This window comes from Colletotrichum chrysophilum (assembly GCF_026319265.1).
Source record: "Colletotrichum chrysophilum strain AFK26 chromosome Unknown scaffold_268, whole genome shotgun sequence".
Taxonomy (NCBI): Eukaryota; Fungi; Ascomycota; class Sordariomycetes; order Glomerellales; family Glomerellaceae; genus Colletotrichum; species Colletotrichum chrysophilum.
Window position 1 is genome coordinate 1 of NW_026517555.1, and position 16563 is coordinate 16563.

At 56.8% G+C, this 16563-nt stretch overlaps 5 protein-coding genes and 1 non-coding gene across 6 annotated transcripts; 4 read left to right on the forward strand and 2 right to left on the reverse strand.

The window, feature by feature from the left end:
* Window positions 1-1874: 1874 nt before the first annotated feature.
* COL26b_013913 lies at window positions 1875-1962 on the reverse strand. Its single transcript has one exon. It is a non-coding gene; the product is annotated as a tRNA-Gln (tRNA).
* Window positions 1963-3863: 1901 nt separating this feature from the next.
* On the forward strand, window positions 3864-4748 carry COL26b_013914 (uncharacterized protein; the record flags this gene model as incomplete). Its single annotated transcript, XM_053186498.1, has 3 exons — window positions 3864-4253; window positions 4327-4389; window positions 4458-4748. 3 exons carry the CDS (start codon window positions 3864-3866, stop codon window positions 4746-4748), a joined length of 744 nt encoding a protein of 247 aa, XP_053029547.1.
* A 160-nt stretch (window positions 4749-4908) lies between these two features.
* Window positions 4909-6541, reverse strand: COL26b_013915 (uncharacterized protein; the record flags this gene model as incomplete). Its single annotated transcript, XM_053186499.1, has 6 exons — window positions 4909-5490; window positions 5560-5709; window positions 5769-5894; window positions 5947-6235; window positions 6293-6440; window positions 6505-6541. The coding sequence occupies 6 exons, from the start codon at window positions 6539-6541 to the stop codon at window positions 4909-4911; spliced, it is 1332 nt and encodes a 443-aa protein (XP_053029548.1).
* Window positions 6542-7954: 1413 nt separating this feature from the next.
* Window positions 7955-9906, forward strand: COL26b_013916 (uncharacterized protein; the record flags this gene model as incomplete). Its single annotated transcript, XM_053186500.1, has 5 exons — window positions 7955-8332; window positions 8431-8533; window positions 8730-9118; window positions 9174-9387; window positions 9443-9906. 5 exons carry the CDS (start codon window positions 7955-7957, stop codon window positions 9904-9906), a joined length of 1548 nt encoding a protein of 515 aa, XP_053029549.1.
* A 1334-nt stretch (window positions 9907-11240) lies between these two features.
* COL26b_013917 (uncharacterized protein) lies at window positions 11241-13247 on the forward strand (the record flags this gene model as incomplete). The annotated part of the gene is made up of 2 exons (XM_053186501.1): window positions 11241-11395; window positions 11693-13247. 2 exons carry the CDS (start codon window positions 11241-11243, stop codon window positions 13245-13247), a joined length of 1710 nt encoding a protein of 569 aa, XP_053029550.1.
* Window positions 13248-14029: 782 nt separating this feature from the next.
* COL26b_013918 (uncharacterized protein) lies at window positions 14030-15543 on the forward strand (the record flags this gene model as incomplete). The annotated part of the gene is made up of 2 exons (XM_053186502.1): window positions 14030-14126; window positions 14201-15543. The coding sequence occupies 2 exons, from the start codon at window positions 14030-14032 to the stop codon at window positions 15541-15543; spliced, it is 1440 nt and encodes a 479-aa protein (XP_053029551.1).
* Window positions 15544-16563: the final 1020 nt, after the last annotated feature.

Sequence of the window (16563 nt, forward strand, 5' to 3'; positions counted from 1 at the left end):
CAAAAAAAAAAAAAAAAAAAAAAAAAAAACAGCAAGGCTCGCGGTGATGTTCGAAACGCAAAAGTCTCATCTATCTTGTTCGTAAGCCATGCTTTAGCATTGTGCAATGCAGGTTCAATCAAATGAAGGGTATGCTCTCGCTCATGCTCAGCCAATTGACCGTTGCCCTCAGGGATTCATCAGGTTCCCCATGAGAGCGGGCAATCTACTCCCAGGGGTGATATACATGTGCTAGTTGTTTTAACGCTCATTTTGAGTTTGAGCACCGACTTAAAGCCAGCGTGTATGGTAGAGAGATGGACTCTAATTCAGATGCACGTGTCACTGACACCAACCTGATCCCACATGTCCATGAAGTCTCGAAGGAATATATCAAATGCCAGTCTCTGCTAGTTTTCAATTGCACGAACCAAACGCGTCGTCGTGCAATTGAAAACTAGCAGAGACTGGCATTTGATAAGGCGAACTGGCCCAGATCACATGAGCGGTAAACAGTTCCAATGGCCGGGGGCGACTTTTACCACCTTCCGCCTTCGGCCTGAATATTCTCATCCTGTACGATGCAGAAACGGGGGCCCTCGACGTAGCTGATCTTGCATCTCTATTAGAATAGTCTATGAGGCAACCATGCACCACATACTCAGAGGGATCGTTACCATGCCGCGTTGTATATTAAAGCAACGTCTCGCTACCCCAAGAAGTAGATTACATCCATCTTTCAGGTTCAGCCTACCTTATAAGCTTTGCCGAGGATTTGGGAAGAAAACTGATTGGAGTCTCAAGAAAATTCGAAGAATGACATTGAATCAACAGCGCATCTGTAGCTCAACGAAGAGAGGCACTCGCGAGCTCCCCAAAACCTCGATCGTTTGGTTAGCATCTCTCGTGTCTTTCAACTGCCCTCTTAAAACTAGTGTCATCTTCTTCATCAAAAAAGGTTGGTTTGGCCGTGAAATGGAATCTAGATGAGAAAGTACCTTCTTTTGACGTTGTCACACTCTTATTCCTTCTAGCTAGTTACTAGGTCTCTGGCATAGTTGGTCAATGAGATGCTGGTTTCAGATTAAGGACAACAGACACGTTCTTTTCTCATGCAATCACCCTCAGCACCGGATGTGAATCTTCATAGGTTTTATGGCTTTTCGCTGATCATTCCTGCAAAGGCATATCAAGCCGTAATCACCATATCTTTTGACCATGGCACCAGGTGTGTATTATTTCGGCTGAGGTTCGATTCAGACAGTCAGGAATGTCTTACTGGCAAGAAAGTGCAGTAACACTGACGGACTTCATCTTGAGAGGTGAGGTGGGTAGCTGATTACAACCGAATGATGCTGTTTCTGAGACGGTTGTGGGTATGAGGACAAAGATTATGGGTTATCATCTTTTTCTTATAGTAGTTGAATTCTCGGTCGAGAAAGAGTTTCGTGGTGATTGGCATCCTGGCCCGACTTCCGAGCTGTTGAGCACAGAAGCGAGCGAGGTTGAAAAGCGGTAGTCCACATCGAATCTACGGCATGGAGAGGTTTCTGTCCCACGGTCAGTATCGTGTTCAAGCCTGCCACTATCATCTGTCAATCGTGGTGGAAAACGCAAGATCGGACCTGCTGAGCGAATGAAGTCTTGAAGCCTCAAGGTCTGCGTGCAACTCAATCGCAAGAGGACCCCTGACTGTTCACTAAGCAATCGGGCTTTTTTTCCTCAGTCTGCGTATGTGAGATATTGATGTCGCGATTATTGTCAATGAATCTTATCGCGAAAGTCTCATCAATCCAAGTCGGTTGCCTTGACTAATCCAACTGAGCTCTTCGATTAGACTTGACTTCATCCTCGGAAGCGAACAGACGAAGATGCACATCAAAAAGGAACCACAGTGCTCCCGGCAAGGCTCGAACTTGCGACCTTTGGATATCTCCACCTGGGCCAGAGTCACAAACGCTCTTCCAACTGAGCCACGGAAGCGAAGATGTGATTGGCTGGTCAACTCTGTCCTCCAGCTCACCCAATTGAACAGACCGCAATTGCGCGTTGCGGGAAGTCCAATAACGAGCGGCTCTGCGAAAGGTTGCGGGGGATGTGGGGGGTTTCGAAAAGGGCCCATGCAACGTGGTTGGGGTCAGCAGAGAGGTGCTGTGTTGAGACGGCTTGCCGAAGAAAAAAAGCTTGGAAGAAGCTTTCAGGTTCTGCAGCAGGGTAGCATGTGCATGGGTCCGCAGACGGGGCCCCGGTCGGCGAAAGGTTGTCAGTGTTTCTCAACTGACGACGACTTTGCGAGTTGGAGCAGAACTCCATCCACGGCTGGCTCATGGAGAGAACACCGAGGATGCACATGGAGTCGTATGCTTCGTCCAGTTGGCTGAGTTGGCTGAGGGGCAGTGCTGCGGATGGAGCTGGGGGATCATTCGGAAACTCACGGAAGAGTCATAAATTAAAGGGATGATGCGGCAGGACGGTGAGGAAGAGGAGTCGCAGAGGAGAAAAACTTTTCTCATGGCGGACGCAACTCATGTGCTGATGTCGTGGACGGGTTTGAAGCATCATGTGGCCTCTGTCGGCGGCTTTTTCGCTGTCTGCGCTGGAATCCCTTAGGTAAAATGGGGGTAACAAGAATAAGCCTCCAAGCGTTGTCCGGGGGGGCTTCTGCCAGCACTGTGTGGGCGAAAGGGGCCATCCGAGCGTCCTGGTGCTCCTGAGTCGGAGAAAGCACCTCAGATGGAGTCCTGTGTCCCCTCGGGTGCAAGCCACCTCGAAATTGCGAGTGCGAAGGGGAGGGGTAAGCTGGAATTTCTATTTGATTTTCTCTCTCGCGATCGCAACTTGCAATGGCAACATCGGCCGGGTGCTGCACTCACACGTGGGCAGACGCCCTCCCGCCCCCGGCCTCTTCAGTGCGCTCGGAGCGGGGCGGCGCGCAGGCAAACCCTTCCGGATCAGGAAATAAGACCCTACACGCTCACGCAGCGGCCGCCATTTCCGGCGGGTCCTGCGCCCAATCCTGAAGTTCGGACGGGCCATCGGGCGACCCTTATCGGAGTGCGTGCTGTGATTCGCGGTCCAGCCGCGCCCGTGTTAAAGGTACGTATAAGAAAGTCTGGGGAAAACGGCTGCCCAGGTCCACCGCTGGCGGGATTTGATATCGAGAGATAAGATAACCGCGTTTGCTGACATTCTGTTTGGCTCGTGGCGGCTGATGATGCTTTTTGGGGGGAGGAGGAAGTGCAGGGGGGGAGGCGTGAGTTTTATGCAGGGCGTGATTGACGGGTGCACCAAGTGAGGTGCCCAACCTGGGGGCGAGCACTCAAGATCCACGTCCGCAAGAGGGGATGAGAGACGGTCAGCATGACCATGGATTCACGTGGAAACATCCGTGTTTGAAAGTTGCAGCAGGCGGTTGGCTGTCTTCCTGACTGCCGCGATCCATTTTCCCCTCAACCTGCCTCTGCCCCTCGCACTCCGAAATCGCCCGGAGCGGTGGACGGGGCTTCGGGACGCCAACAACTCTCGCAACGCTCTAATTTCATTAGTAATATCTCCAAGGGGGACGGTGCTCCCCGGGGGCCTCATGACTAGCCTCAACCCAAGTGACCGATTGCCGGAGATAATGTGGACGCCCCGATGTTAGCCGGAGGCCGTTGCGGAGACAGCTCTCAGCTTATCTACCACCGTGAGACCCACCTCGTCCGTGTGGCATAAGAGACGGCGTCTGCACACCACCATCGTTCAGTTACCGTGGCTCTACTCGTCTCTCTTCCTTGTTTCAACCTCTCGTCAAGTCTTGGAATCGCCCGTTGAAGCTGTTACAAACCACTTACACAACAACAACCCTTCACCAAGATCACCCACTCCCACCAGCCATCTTTACAATGGGTTCCATGCCAACACCCCTGCGCGTCGCCATCGTCAAGGCGTACGACCTGGAGGAGCCCAAGCACCGGGGCATGGTCCAGTCCTTCCGCGACAACATCCGCCGCCACGTCCCGGACGCCCTCGTCGACGCCTACCAGCCCATGGCGGACATCAGAGACCTCCCCGAGCCCGCCAACTACGACCTCATCATCATCACCGGCGGCCTGAGTAACCTGTGCCAGGCCCCCTCGTGCTACGAGCCCTGGGTCAACGCCGTGCTCGAGTGGATCCGCGGGGTCGTCTCGACGCAGCCCATCACCAGGACGAAGCTTATGGGAGTGTGCTGGGGTCACCAGGCTATTGCTACCGCGTTGTCTGGGTCTATTGGCAGCTTTGAGTTCCCCAGGGTACGTTCACGCCATTCTCCATGTTCAAAACGTAAAACTTTTGGACCCGGGACTAACAATGTGTCTCTGACAGGTCGGCGTCGAGGAGCTCCCTCTCAACCAAGACGGACAAGCCCTCTTCGGCAAAGACTCCATCGTAAGTTACCACCAAACCCGATCACCCTCCACGCACGAGCGCGCTAACCCGCACCGCCACCCCTCCAGAAAATCACAAAGTTCCACAAGCGCTTCGTCAAGGACGTCCCCGCGGGCTTCAGGCCACTGGCCCCCGACAACGAGATCCTCTTCGCGGACTCGGGGCTCGTGCTGTCGATGCAGGGTCACCCGGAGATCCAGGGCGAGCTCGCGCGGCAACTGTTCGACCACGACGTGGCGTACTACCGGCAGACGCTGCCGACGGAGGAGGACCTGCAGCGCTACTTTGCGCAGATGAATGACAGCAAGGAGGACGGCGAGCTCATTTTCAAAAAGGTCGCGGCGTGGGCTGCCTCATGAAAAGCGGCCTGGGGGAAGTAAAACAAAAGTTCGATTCTATTCATATGGTTCAAAATAAAAAGCATTTCTACTTTTTCGACCAGTTGGCGGCTGTCGTTTGTTGTGAAAAGTCCTCGTTTCAGGTTCTCTGACTTGCTCCTGTCGATTCATGAGAACGCTATCATCCCAACCGCGTGGAGGACGTTTGCGCCTGAGCTCTATCCAACGCCTGCGAGAGATCTTCCGTCTTTCTTCTCCTTACATCCCCAGCACCGTACGGGTAGTCACATTCGTCCTCCACCGCCGCCGCAGCCCGCGCCGCATCCTTCCGTCGCTCCGCCACCAGCCACCGCGACGCAGTTACCACGGCAAACACAACGTCAACAAAGTTGAGCGCGTCCACCAGCGCCTCCCACTTGAATCCGGCAGCGGGGGCGCGTGTGTCTGGTGTACTCTGCGTCCCGTCCCATACGGGCTCATCGTGCTGGCGGGCCCAGCCGTCGTGGCTGCGCGTCACTAAAACTTGGTGGAGGGGGTGTTGGTCGTTTTCGCGTACCGCGCTGCCCTCGCTGTGGGAGTCGTCTTTCGTATCGGTTCGGGCGCGGTATGGTTCGTGGGGGTATGCGAAGATGTGCAGGATGGAGACGGCTGCCATTTCGAAGCAGAGGATTGTGTTGGGGATCCCGACGGCCCAGGACGGGTAGGATATCGTCGCTGTGGGTTTGATTGGGCCGTCTTCCTTCATTAGGAAGCTGAAGATGAACTATCAGGGCGGTCAGTGACAATAATCGGGAGGATGCAGCGCGGAGCTGTTTGAAGGTGTGTGACTCACGGTCTGGACGTAAAAGAGAAACACCACCAACTTGATGGCGAGGAATTTCAACAGAGGTTGGTGGGTCTCAAGCTCCTTTTTGGTCTGCTGGTAGAATTGAAGGAGACACATCATGGCAGTCACCAGTGACAAAATTTCAATGACCATAACCTTTGCTTAACAGTTAGCAATGTAGTCACATTGTGTCTTTGCGGGGGATGTGAACATACCCAAATCTTCGCATGACTGGCACTGCTCGACTCCTCGCAGTACATATCAGCAGCTTCAGTGATGCACTTGACAAGAGCGCCGAGGAACTTGACTATACAGAATTGGAAGACGCAGAACCAGATAGTCTTGCTAAAGTCAGCCTGTACCCCGCACAATAGACCCAATCGCAAAACGTACGTTGAACCACTTCAACCCGTCCACGCTCCGATCTTTTCGGCGCCCGATGTGTACCACCAGGAACCGTATCGGATGGATCCACGGCTTCGGCTCGACCAGGGAGAACGCCCTTCGGAGCGTGGTGGGATCCGGGTGCAAGAGCTGGCACAGCAGCAGGAAGAAGGCCGCGATGACGAGGGACTCGTAGAACTCGTAGATGCTGGCGAGGTAGACGTGCTGCTTGTAGAACTCGATGCTGAGGGTGCAGGCGATGGCGTAGATTGGGACCATCAAGAGGATGCGGATGATTCTGAGGGGAGTAGTGGTGTCAGATGTGAATTTACACGCGGCTGCCTGGGGATCTTACTGCTTCTGTTCGCTTGGTTTCGTGTAGTGTCTGGCGTGTTGGAAGACCTGCCAGGCTGTGAGGCAGCATGCTACGATAGTTGCGGAGGTTGAGAGGGAGAGGAGGAGACCGTGGACGCGGATGCCGCTCGTGAGCTTCTGCTCGACAACTTTGAAGGCGACGCGTTAGATATGCTCCTTCTGTGAAGACAACATCCCCTGTGGGTAGCTTACTGGGCACGTTAAGCGGATGTTCTGTGCACTTCGCCATTCCGGAAGTCAATAGCCCGCCCTTTCCGCGGAGGAATCCAAATTGCTCTCTTGCCAAACGCAGTTCTCTTCAATTCCAGATAACTTCCACTGCCGTGTCTATTGATTGTCAATGAAAAGAAAGTTGTTGTCGCGGTGCTGATTTTTGATAGCAAGTAGAATGTAGACTCGTAGGTACTGATGACCGCGTCCATTACTTATCCCCTCCTCCCCCGGTGCGCGACGTCAAGACAAACTTTCCGACGGCTCCTTGCCGCACCCCGGGACGGTCGTAATTGCCGTCCCGTTGACGGGGGTACCCGCTACTTAACCAATAGAAACGACAGCAGCGCGTACCAAGAAGTGCGTTGAGACCTTGTTCACCGCGGAGGCGAAGGTTTCTCCACTAGGCTGAGTTTCATAGCCACAAGTTCATCAACGCTGGATAAATGTGTGTGGGAGAGATGGAGGGTTTTTACAGTTCTGCGCCTGACTCGTTCTTGTGCAAATCTAGGCTCGTAAATCTTATACGATAACGAGATCCGCAGCCCGCAGATGGGTTAGGGGCATGCGCGGCGCCTCAGATCTGCCTTGGCTTGGCGCGTTTGTGCATGCTCTCCACACCGGTGCTTAAATGAACTTCGGAATCCCGATGTTGGGGGTGGTTGAAAATCCGATGGATGGGAGTTGAAAGCCCGATGTATCACGGTTGAAACCCCGATATCTTGAGAATGAAACTCCGATGCATGAGAAGCGAAAACCCGACGCGGTTGAAAAGCCGAAATCCATTGGATTTGCTTTTTTCGTAAAACGCGGTGATACTTTGCAGTCCAAGCATCCAATCGAGTTGTTGGATGACGCAACGTCGTAGGTGATCTCCCGCCGGCAGTTGCTTTGGTGCCGCACTCCGTTCATCCTTCGCCCTCAACCATGACATCTGAGGATGTCGTAGCTGGAAGCATGCACGTTCCACCAAGGCCGGTGAACGTCCACATGCCTGATTTGGTACACTCTGAGGGGCGTAGCCAATCATCTCAAAGATACTGCTCATGTCAATGCCTGTCATCCGAACATGAGGTGGGGGTATCGCTGGACCATGATACAGCTGCTCGTGAGTGACGTATCACAAACAGGGTCTCACTGTCGACGATGCTACCCACAGAAAGCGTTACTAGTCCTATTGCCCGAAATCCGTCTGCTAATGCAGTCTTTACAGCATATCTCGGAGTGACAGGCTTCCGTGAGAATGACGCCCATCACGGTTGTGCACGCCAGCAAGAACTGAAGTCGACTTTCAGTATCCTTAAAAAAGGAGAGAACCCCTCTCAAACAGCCAAGGTCTTCTTACTCATTCCTCACATAATCCATTCAACAACCTTTCCACCTTCACCAAATCCAGCATCACTTACACCAACGCCACCATCAAACATCAAAGATGGCATCCTCATCGCCCGTAGCCCATCCATCCTCGTGGACTGACACCGCCCTCCCGCTGGGCCTCGAACTGCGACCGCACGGCTACATTATCACCGCCTTCCTCGTGGTCCTCGTCACATCCGTCGCCTTCAAACTTGCGAAACGGGACAACAGCATCCCCTTCGTCGATCCGCCGACATGGCTCCGCCCCCGGCCGCTGGCAAGAATGGACTTCCTGAAGACGGGGATGAGCGTTCTTGACAAGGCGAAGTCCGCGGTTGCGGACAAGCCGTTCAAGGTGTTGTCGGAGAACGGCGATTTGACGGTGTTGCCTCCGCGGTTTGCTCATAGTATCCGGAATGAGGATGACTTGAACTTTGGGGCGTTCATTAAGGCGGTACGTACTTTTCGGGTCGTTGTGCATCATGCAGCTATTTCAAGATGCGTTGTTGGTTGATTGTCAAGTATCTTGATAGACTAACGCATGTCTCGTAGGACTTTCATTATGGGATTGCGGGTTTCGAGCCCTTTGGCTTCGTTGACCACGACTCTCAGATCTTGCAGAATGTGGCGAGGAAGCAGCTTACGAAGTACCTCAGTACGTGGACTTTAACTGTCGTACGTGCACTCAAGCTGACTAGACGGACTTTCAGACACAGTTACCGAACCACTATCACTCGAAACAGCCTTTGCAGCAAGTCACATCTTTGGCGAATCGCCGGGTACGTCCCCTCAACCGCAACCCACAACCCTTCTCCTCCCCCCCGTCACTTGATCTAACAACTCCCCGAAAGAATGGCGCTCAATCCCCGCCAAAGACGCAATCCTCGACCTCGTCGCGCGCCTCTCCTCGCGCGTCTTCCTCGGCGACGAGCTCTGCCGCAACGAGGCCTGGCTGCGCGTCACCAAGGACTACACCGTCATCTCCTTCATGGCCGCGATGAAGCTCACCTTCGTGCCCCGGCCCCTGCGGCCCCTGGTGCACTGGTTCCTCCCGGACTGCCGCCTTGTGCGGCAGCACCTGGCGCAGGCGCGCGCGCTCATCAGCGGCGTGATCGAGCAGCGGCGCGCCGCCAAGCGCGAGGCCGCGGCCAAGGGGGAGGAGGCGCCGAGCTACAACGACGCGATCGAGTGGGCGGAGATGGAGTGCAAAGGGCAGGCGTATGACGCGGCTGTGTTCCAGGTACGTCTTGTGATCGATCTTGGGTGTTGGATCTTGAACTGATGAGTTTGGGAAGTTGACGCTGAGCTTTGCGGCGATTCATACGACCACGGATCTGTTGGCGCAGACGATGCTGTTCCTTGCGAACCAGCCAGAGCTGATCACGCCGCTGCGCGAGGAGGTTGTACAGGTGTTGAAGGCGGAGGGGTGGAGGAAGACGGCGCTGTATAATATGAAGCTGATGGACAGCGCGCTGAAGGAGACGCAGCGGATGAAGCCGAACTCAATGTGTAAGCTCCTCCCGTTTCATGGTTCCGAAGACGAAGACTGACAGCATTTATTTAGTCCAAATGCGCCGCCTCGCAACCAAGGACATCACCCTCGACGAAGGCATCACGATTCGGCGCGGCGAGCGCGTGGTCGTCGACGCGTCCGCAATGAAAGACCCCAAGATCCACGGCGAGGATGTGGACACGTACGACATCTACCGGTTCCGGCGCATGCGCGAGGAGCCCGGCAAGATGCACAAGGCGCAGCTGGTGACGACGAGCCCGGAGCACCTGGCGTTCGGCCACGGGCAGCACGCGTGCCCGGGGCGGTTCTTCGCGTCGAACGAGGTCAAGGTGGCGCTGTGCCATCTGCTGCTCAAGTACGACTGGAAGCTGGCGCCCGGCAACACCGCGGACCCGTTCGTGGTGGGGGTCGCGAGGCAGATCAACCCGAAGACTGTGATTATGTTTCGCAGGAGGAAGGAGGAGTTGGATATTGACTCGTTGGACTTTGCGGTCGAGGGTGATGAGAGGGAGTAAGATTGCTTGGGGGACGTGCTAAAGACTTTTTTTCTCTCAGAATGTTCTGTTGTCAACTCAGCTTCCTTGTCTTCGCAACCCGGACCACAATGTCTGAATCGAACCTCTGTCTTAATATTAACAGTATTATGCTCTACCGTTGAAGCTACGCAGTTGCAATAGTCGAACCACCAATGCTCACGATTCAAACGCGATCCAGAGCGGATTCATGTAACGTCTCCTGAATCGTGTCTACAGAGTCCATCAGTGGGCTGGTAGGGCTTTGGAGATCCGCCCGACTCCCGAGCAAGCATGTCCACGGCCCCGCCGAGTTGCCGTTCAGAGACTTGAACGACTCGATCACTTACCCAATGCGTACAGAACCACTGTTGCGAGTCCAAATCGGACTCAACACGTGTTCTCTCTACATAGTCAAAGCAATCCTCGTTGCTGGAAATTTGTGAGTGTTGGCTGGTTTCCGTGTCAACAACCTCGCGAAAAGGACCCCACGAAGCTTGCATCGCGGGGTTAGGTAATAGGTAGCCCGACAAGTCTCCAGTCGACGCCGCAGACGCACACTACCGTCGACTGCCGGCCCCCACCCTCCCGAGATCGAAACACTGCATCTGATGTTTGCTGCCCGACAACTGACAAGTGACACGCGATAAGAACCAACAGACCCGTGCAGCAAGCGGGCCGCCCGCCAGCCCGCGCGATATCTTTCGCAGTCTCTGCAGAAAGACTCCCAATAAGGGGAAATTGTCATGAGCGCCGTTGGTGGCCGAGCGCTGCAAAAACTGGCGCACCGCGCGGGCAACGGGCCAATGGCAACCCTGTTCTCCTCAGGCGACTGTGGGCCGGGTCGATGGCAGCGGGCGCCGTTAATTGGTCCGCATGGCACGGAGTGCGGGGCCGGGGAATGGCTTGGCCGGCAGCCCGGGGTCATCCGCAATCCGGGCTCTCGTTTCCCCCCTCAAACCCCCAAAACTGCCCGTTCCCCCCCCTTCCCACGCCTTCGAAGGGTCTCGCCTACTAGTCGCCCGCCGCTCGCAACCAACCTCTCCCCCTTGACAATTTAAAACAAGAATCCCCCTTTCCTCTTTTCTTTTCTTTTCTTTTCTCCCGCGTCATTAGTGGAGCGGCGGTGCTCCTGTCACATCTCGCCCGGCCCCCTCCTCGATCCTTTCTCACAAGCTAGCCACGCCCGAAGCTGAAAGAGGGGAGAGACAGATCTGGCTGCGTGTCCGTACCTAGGTAGTGCGAGATCTCTATCTATGGTAGTCCCAGTGGGTTTTCATGTTTCACTGCACGGTCCCCCCCCCTCCTGCGCGCGCGCACCGCAGCCGGCTACCATCATGGCCAACAGCCAACCGCCCGCGACGTCCTCCACCACCACCATCACCATCACCACGAACAACGCCCGTGATGCCGCCCCATCGCTCCAGCAGAAGCCGCCCCCGAGGAAGAGGAAGTCGACTCCGCGCTCTCGAGAGGGCTGCTTGACCTGCCGGTAAGCTCCTTTCTGTCGAGTCGCCACATCGCGCCCGCACACGCGCGCGCGCGCCGTGTACCTTCTAACTTTTTCTCTCATTTCTCTGTGGTGTTTTCCCCCGACAGGCCCGCTGCGGCTGCAACCCCCCTGGATTTTTATCACTTTTTCATGTTTCTGAGTTGCGATGGGCGGAGATTCCGGGCAACGCGGCACGGGTGTGAAATGACAGAAAAAGAGAGAAGAGAAAAGACATGGAGCGCGCAGACACTTCAGCAATGGCAAAGGCTGACTTTGTGACGTTCTCGCGACCAACAGCACGCGGCGTGTGAAATGTGACGAGACCAAGCCAAAGTGCAACAACTGCATCAGACATCAATCGGGCTGCACCTGGCCCGACCCGCCTCGCCGCGGCGGCGCCGGCGCAGCAGCGGCAAACGTGCCCCTGCGACCGGCGGCCGAGCAGCAGCAGCACCTCACCGTCGCCCTGCGCCCGGCCCTCACCACCTCCGCCATCAAGCTCACCCAGAAGACGGAGCGCGCCTTCAAGTACTTCCAGACCGAGTCCGCGCGGCAGTTCGCCGGCTACTTCGACAACGACTTCTGGGCCGTCACCGTCCTCCAGCTGGCGCACGCCGAGCCGTGCGTCGCGCAGATCCTCGTCGCCCTCGGCGCCCGCCACGAGGGCTACCGCAACGACGTCGTCGCCAGGCAGCCCGACCCGGACGCCGTCATGCTGTGCCGCCGCGCCGACGAGGAGTACACCAAGGCCCTGCACCTGTTCAAGCGCCACATCCACGCCCGCCAGTGGACCGACCTGCACGTCACCCTCACCTGCGCCGCGCTGTGTATCGCCTTCGACTGGCTGCGCGGCACCGAGGCCGACGCCAACATCCACCTGCAGACGAGCCTCAACACCATGGCCATGTGGCTCTCCGACACGGCCCCGCTCGCGCCCGCCGAGCGCGTCGGCATGACCCCCGTCGACTCGCCCGAGGGCCGCTTCATCCAGAAGGCGCTCAAGCCCATCTTCATCACCATGGCGCTGCACACGCGCTCGCTGCCGTCGCCGCCGACGATCCCCGTGCAGGTCGTCTCCGCGGAGGACGGGCACTTTGGCCCCTTCGCGACGCTGACCGAGGCGCGCGACGGGCTGGTGCTGCTGCTCGCGTACATCTTCCCCGAGTTCATCACGTACTACACGACGGACTTCTACGGCGACACGACGACGATGCAGAAGGACCCGCTGGGCTCGCTGCGGCGCTGGGAGGACGCGCTGAACGAGTACCTCGCGCGCCACCCCGAGGAGTCGGCGGACCCGCGCGCGGACATTCTGAGGTTGTGGCACATTGGCGCGACGCTGCTCTTCCTCGGCGAGAACAACACCACCGAGGGCGAGAACTTCTACGACACGATGGTGCCGCAGTTTGAGTACCAGATCGGGCTCGCGGAGCGGCTGATCGAGACGACGGAGATCCCGCAGTGGCGATTCAGCGTGGATATGGGCGCCATCTCGTGCCTGTACCACACGGCGGTCAAGTGCCGCAACCCGGACATCCGACGAAGGGCGATCGCGCTGCTGAAGCGGTGGCCGCGCCGGGAGGCTGTGTATGATAGCCTCGCGTGCGCGGCGCTCGCGGAGGAGATTGTCAAGATTGAGGAGGGTGCGTTGAGGGAGGCGGCGGCGGCGGCGGAGGCGGCGGAGGAGGTGGTGGTGCGCAGCGAGGGCGACGTGCCCCGCCACGCGCGGATATCGGGCAAGGTATGGTCGGAGTGCTACCGGGACGACAGCGGGCAGAGGTATAACGAGTTATGGGTGAGGCGCGAGGGCGAGGCGGAGTGGAGCGAGGAGCCTAGGAGGGTGGTTTGGTGATATCCCCATCTCTTCGATGAAACAAAGAAAAAAGCAGCATTTTTTGAAGCCTTCTATTCGGATTTTCTTTGTGGTTAGAGCATACTAGATTATCATTCAGTAGTCAATAATTGTCGGAATACAGCACGACTTTGACATCACATTCGTTGGGCTCATGTTAGTTTTGGGGTTGTATGCTGGCAATATGGCTGTGAGTATTGTTGGCGGATAAGGTCATATCGTAAGCAGTGCAATGATCATTTCATGATATGACTCTCAAAAGTTATATGTTAATCGGTTTCACAAGCGTTTCGTGTCCTTAGATGTGTGTTGAATGTTTAAGATGATGTTCATAACCTCCGTGGAAGCGTGACGTGTCATGAGAAATAAGTTGGGAAAATAATGAATGTCTAAAATCATACCACATTAAAGCATGCATGAAAATGACCAAATTTGATATAATTATAAACAGAAAACACAAAGAACTCATCCAGGTATGGTTTCAGACGAACCAGACGCTTGTGGGCAGCGAAATACCCAAATCACGGCCAGAAGACCTTGAACTGTTCAAGACTCAAGAGGCGGCATTCGTCGGCGACGTGGATTACGTAACCTCCCAATGCCGTCACAAGCCAGCCCCACCCATGACAACACTGCAATTGGCAAAGTCAAACCATCACAGCCTTCCAGCTTTTCGGTGTCCCAATCCTCGCGTTTCACCCACGCAACACAGCAAATGTCACAGACGCAATAGTACCAAAGAGCACGTTGCTCCGCGAAGCAACACGGCACATCCGCCCACCATGCGCGAGTTCATGAACTACGTCCAGGGTGCCTTTTACGAGGCTACCGGCTGGAACCGCGACAACTCCTACTCGTCGCTCAACTCGACCGCCGATGGTGCGTCCTCTCCGTCAACCTGCCCGCTGCTGCTGCTTTTGGGCTCAATTAGGCTGACTTGAGCCACCCTCCAGCTCTCCTCAACTTCCCGACACCCCAGGGCCTGCGCCTCACCCTCTCGTCCCTCGCAACCCCCCACTACGCGACCTCGTACCAGCTCGGCTCCGTGGGCGTCGTCGACGGCTCCATCTCTTACCTCTACTCCTCCGTGCCCCTCCGCGCGAGCCTCACCCCGCAGTCCGACGCGGTTCCCCTGCCGGCGCTCCTCCGCTCCTACCGCCCGCTCGTCGACCTCCCCCGACGCCTGCCTGCAGCCACTCCATACCCGCTCCTCAGCCCCGCCGCCGCGTCGCTGCTCTACGGCCGCCTCTACCTGCCCGAGTCGCTCCTCGAAGCCCTCGTCGTCAAGCGCGTGTCCCCCGCGCTGCAGCTCCAGCTCAGCGCCGTCTCGAGCAAGAACCTGCGCAACGGCGGCACGCTGCTGGGCCTGGCGCAGTACGACGTCGGGCGGTATGCGGTGGAAGGCCTGGCCTCGTCCGACGGCGGGCTGCTGGGCTTCAGGGGCGTGTACAACTTTGGAGGCGACGCGGAGGACGTACCACCACCACCGCCGCCTCCGGCACCGGCGACACGGCCTGCGAACGGCAAGCCCGGGGCCGAGGACGCAAAGGAGCGCATCTACGGCCGCTTCAGCGCCGGCGGGGAGATTTACTACGGCACGCTGAACAAGTCGGGCGGCGTCAGCCTCGGCGGGCGCTTCGCGACGCTGCCGGAGCACCGCGGGACGCCGCTCACGGCGACGCTGACGCTGAACCCGCTCATGGGCAACATCAGCGCGAGCTACGCCGTCGTGGCGGGCCGGCACTGCAGCCTCGCGACAAGGATGGACTTTAATGTGTACAGCTACGAGAGCGACTGGTCCGTGGGCATGGAGCTGTGGCGCAAGAACCTGCTGCGCAGCGATCTCGACCAGCAGCAGCAGCAGCACCCCGCGCTTTCGGCGGAAAATTTCCTGAAGAAGGAGCGGAGTTTTCAGGCGAAGATGGAGTGGCGGCTGGATGACCCTCCGCCGCCGGCGGCGCCCGAGGTGAAGCCGAGGCTGGTTGTAGAGGAGAAGCGGAAGGAGAAGCCGAGGGAACGCAGCTTTCAGGCGAAGATGGAGTGGAGATTGGACGATCCTGCGGCGGTGGATGATGGGACGACGAGGACGATGCCGGGAGCGGCACCGGGTGCGGGTGCCGTGGACGACGAGTACGCCAGCGTCATCAAGGCGCGGATCGACCAGCACATGAAGATTGGGGTGCTGTGGGAGGGCAGGGTGAAGTCGCTGCTGTTCAGCCTCGGCAGCGCGATTGACCTGCGCAAGCTGGACTCGCCGTTCAGGACCCTGGGCGTGGAAATCCAGTTTTCATCATGAGAGCGGCGCCCACTCAGTATGCAGCTTGAACTGATGAGATGTAACGACGAGATGAGATTATTGCCCGATACGACATGAGCTCCGACGCAGCGGTCTCAATCCCCGACACGACCTCGGTCTACCAATCCAGCAGTATGGGTCTGCAGGGCGCAAACCGAAGTGACGCCGCTGCAGCAGACGGCGTGCGGGAGGAGATATTGTGGTTGCATGAACTGGAATGGAAAGGGATACGACGGTCGTCGCCCACGTCGTGCCTCACGGTTAGGGGGTGTGCATATGGTTGGTTGGCTGGCTACGCCCAGAGACCAGGGTCAAAAGTTCCTCATCAACAGAGTCTCCATTCGTTTTGCGCAGCAATATGGAGGGTTCATTTCTCGAGATTCCTCCTCCCATGTCCTCAGCCAAGCCATGCATGGGAGGCCCTTCAGTGGAGGAGGCGGCCGGCTTGGCTAAAGCTTGGTTCGTGGATGGAGCTGACTGCCAAGCTTCCTTGGCGATGAGTTGGTTCTACGACTTGAAGATGGCTCGTTGGTTCTGGATAGAGAGGGCTTGGACACTGCTGGGGGTTATTGCGTGCATGCATAGGGTGGTGCATGCTTGACGGGGCCGTGAATGGTGGTCTTGGACTGCTCAGACTGCTTCATCAGTCCGGCAGGACCATGTACCTGGCCTGACAAGTACAAGGAACATCTGCCAAACTGGGCGAATGGTATTTTGTGTATAGATAATGTAGACCCGCGTCGAGTCAAAAGCACCACAGCTCCTGAATCGTCCATCGCAACGATAAAGAAAGCACCTGAACATAACATCCCGTAATACCACAAGTCCGCGGAGTGACCGACACAGATGGACTTGATATCTAGTGCGCCGCCATCGCAGCTCTATCCTTCATGCAGCCAGTCGGTAGCAGCGTCAAGTCGCAATCAGCAGAGACACCACCAGTCAGAGTGTAAAGTCATGAGGGGAGGTAGGTTGTCTGTCGTCGGGCGAGTGACCCAGGCATGACACACCTTGCGCGGG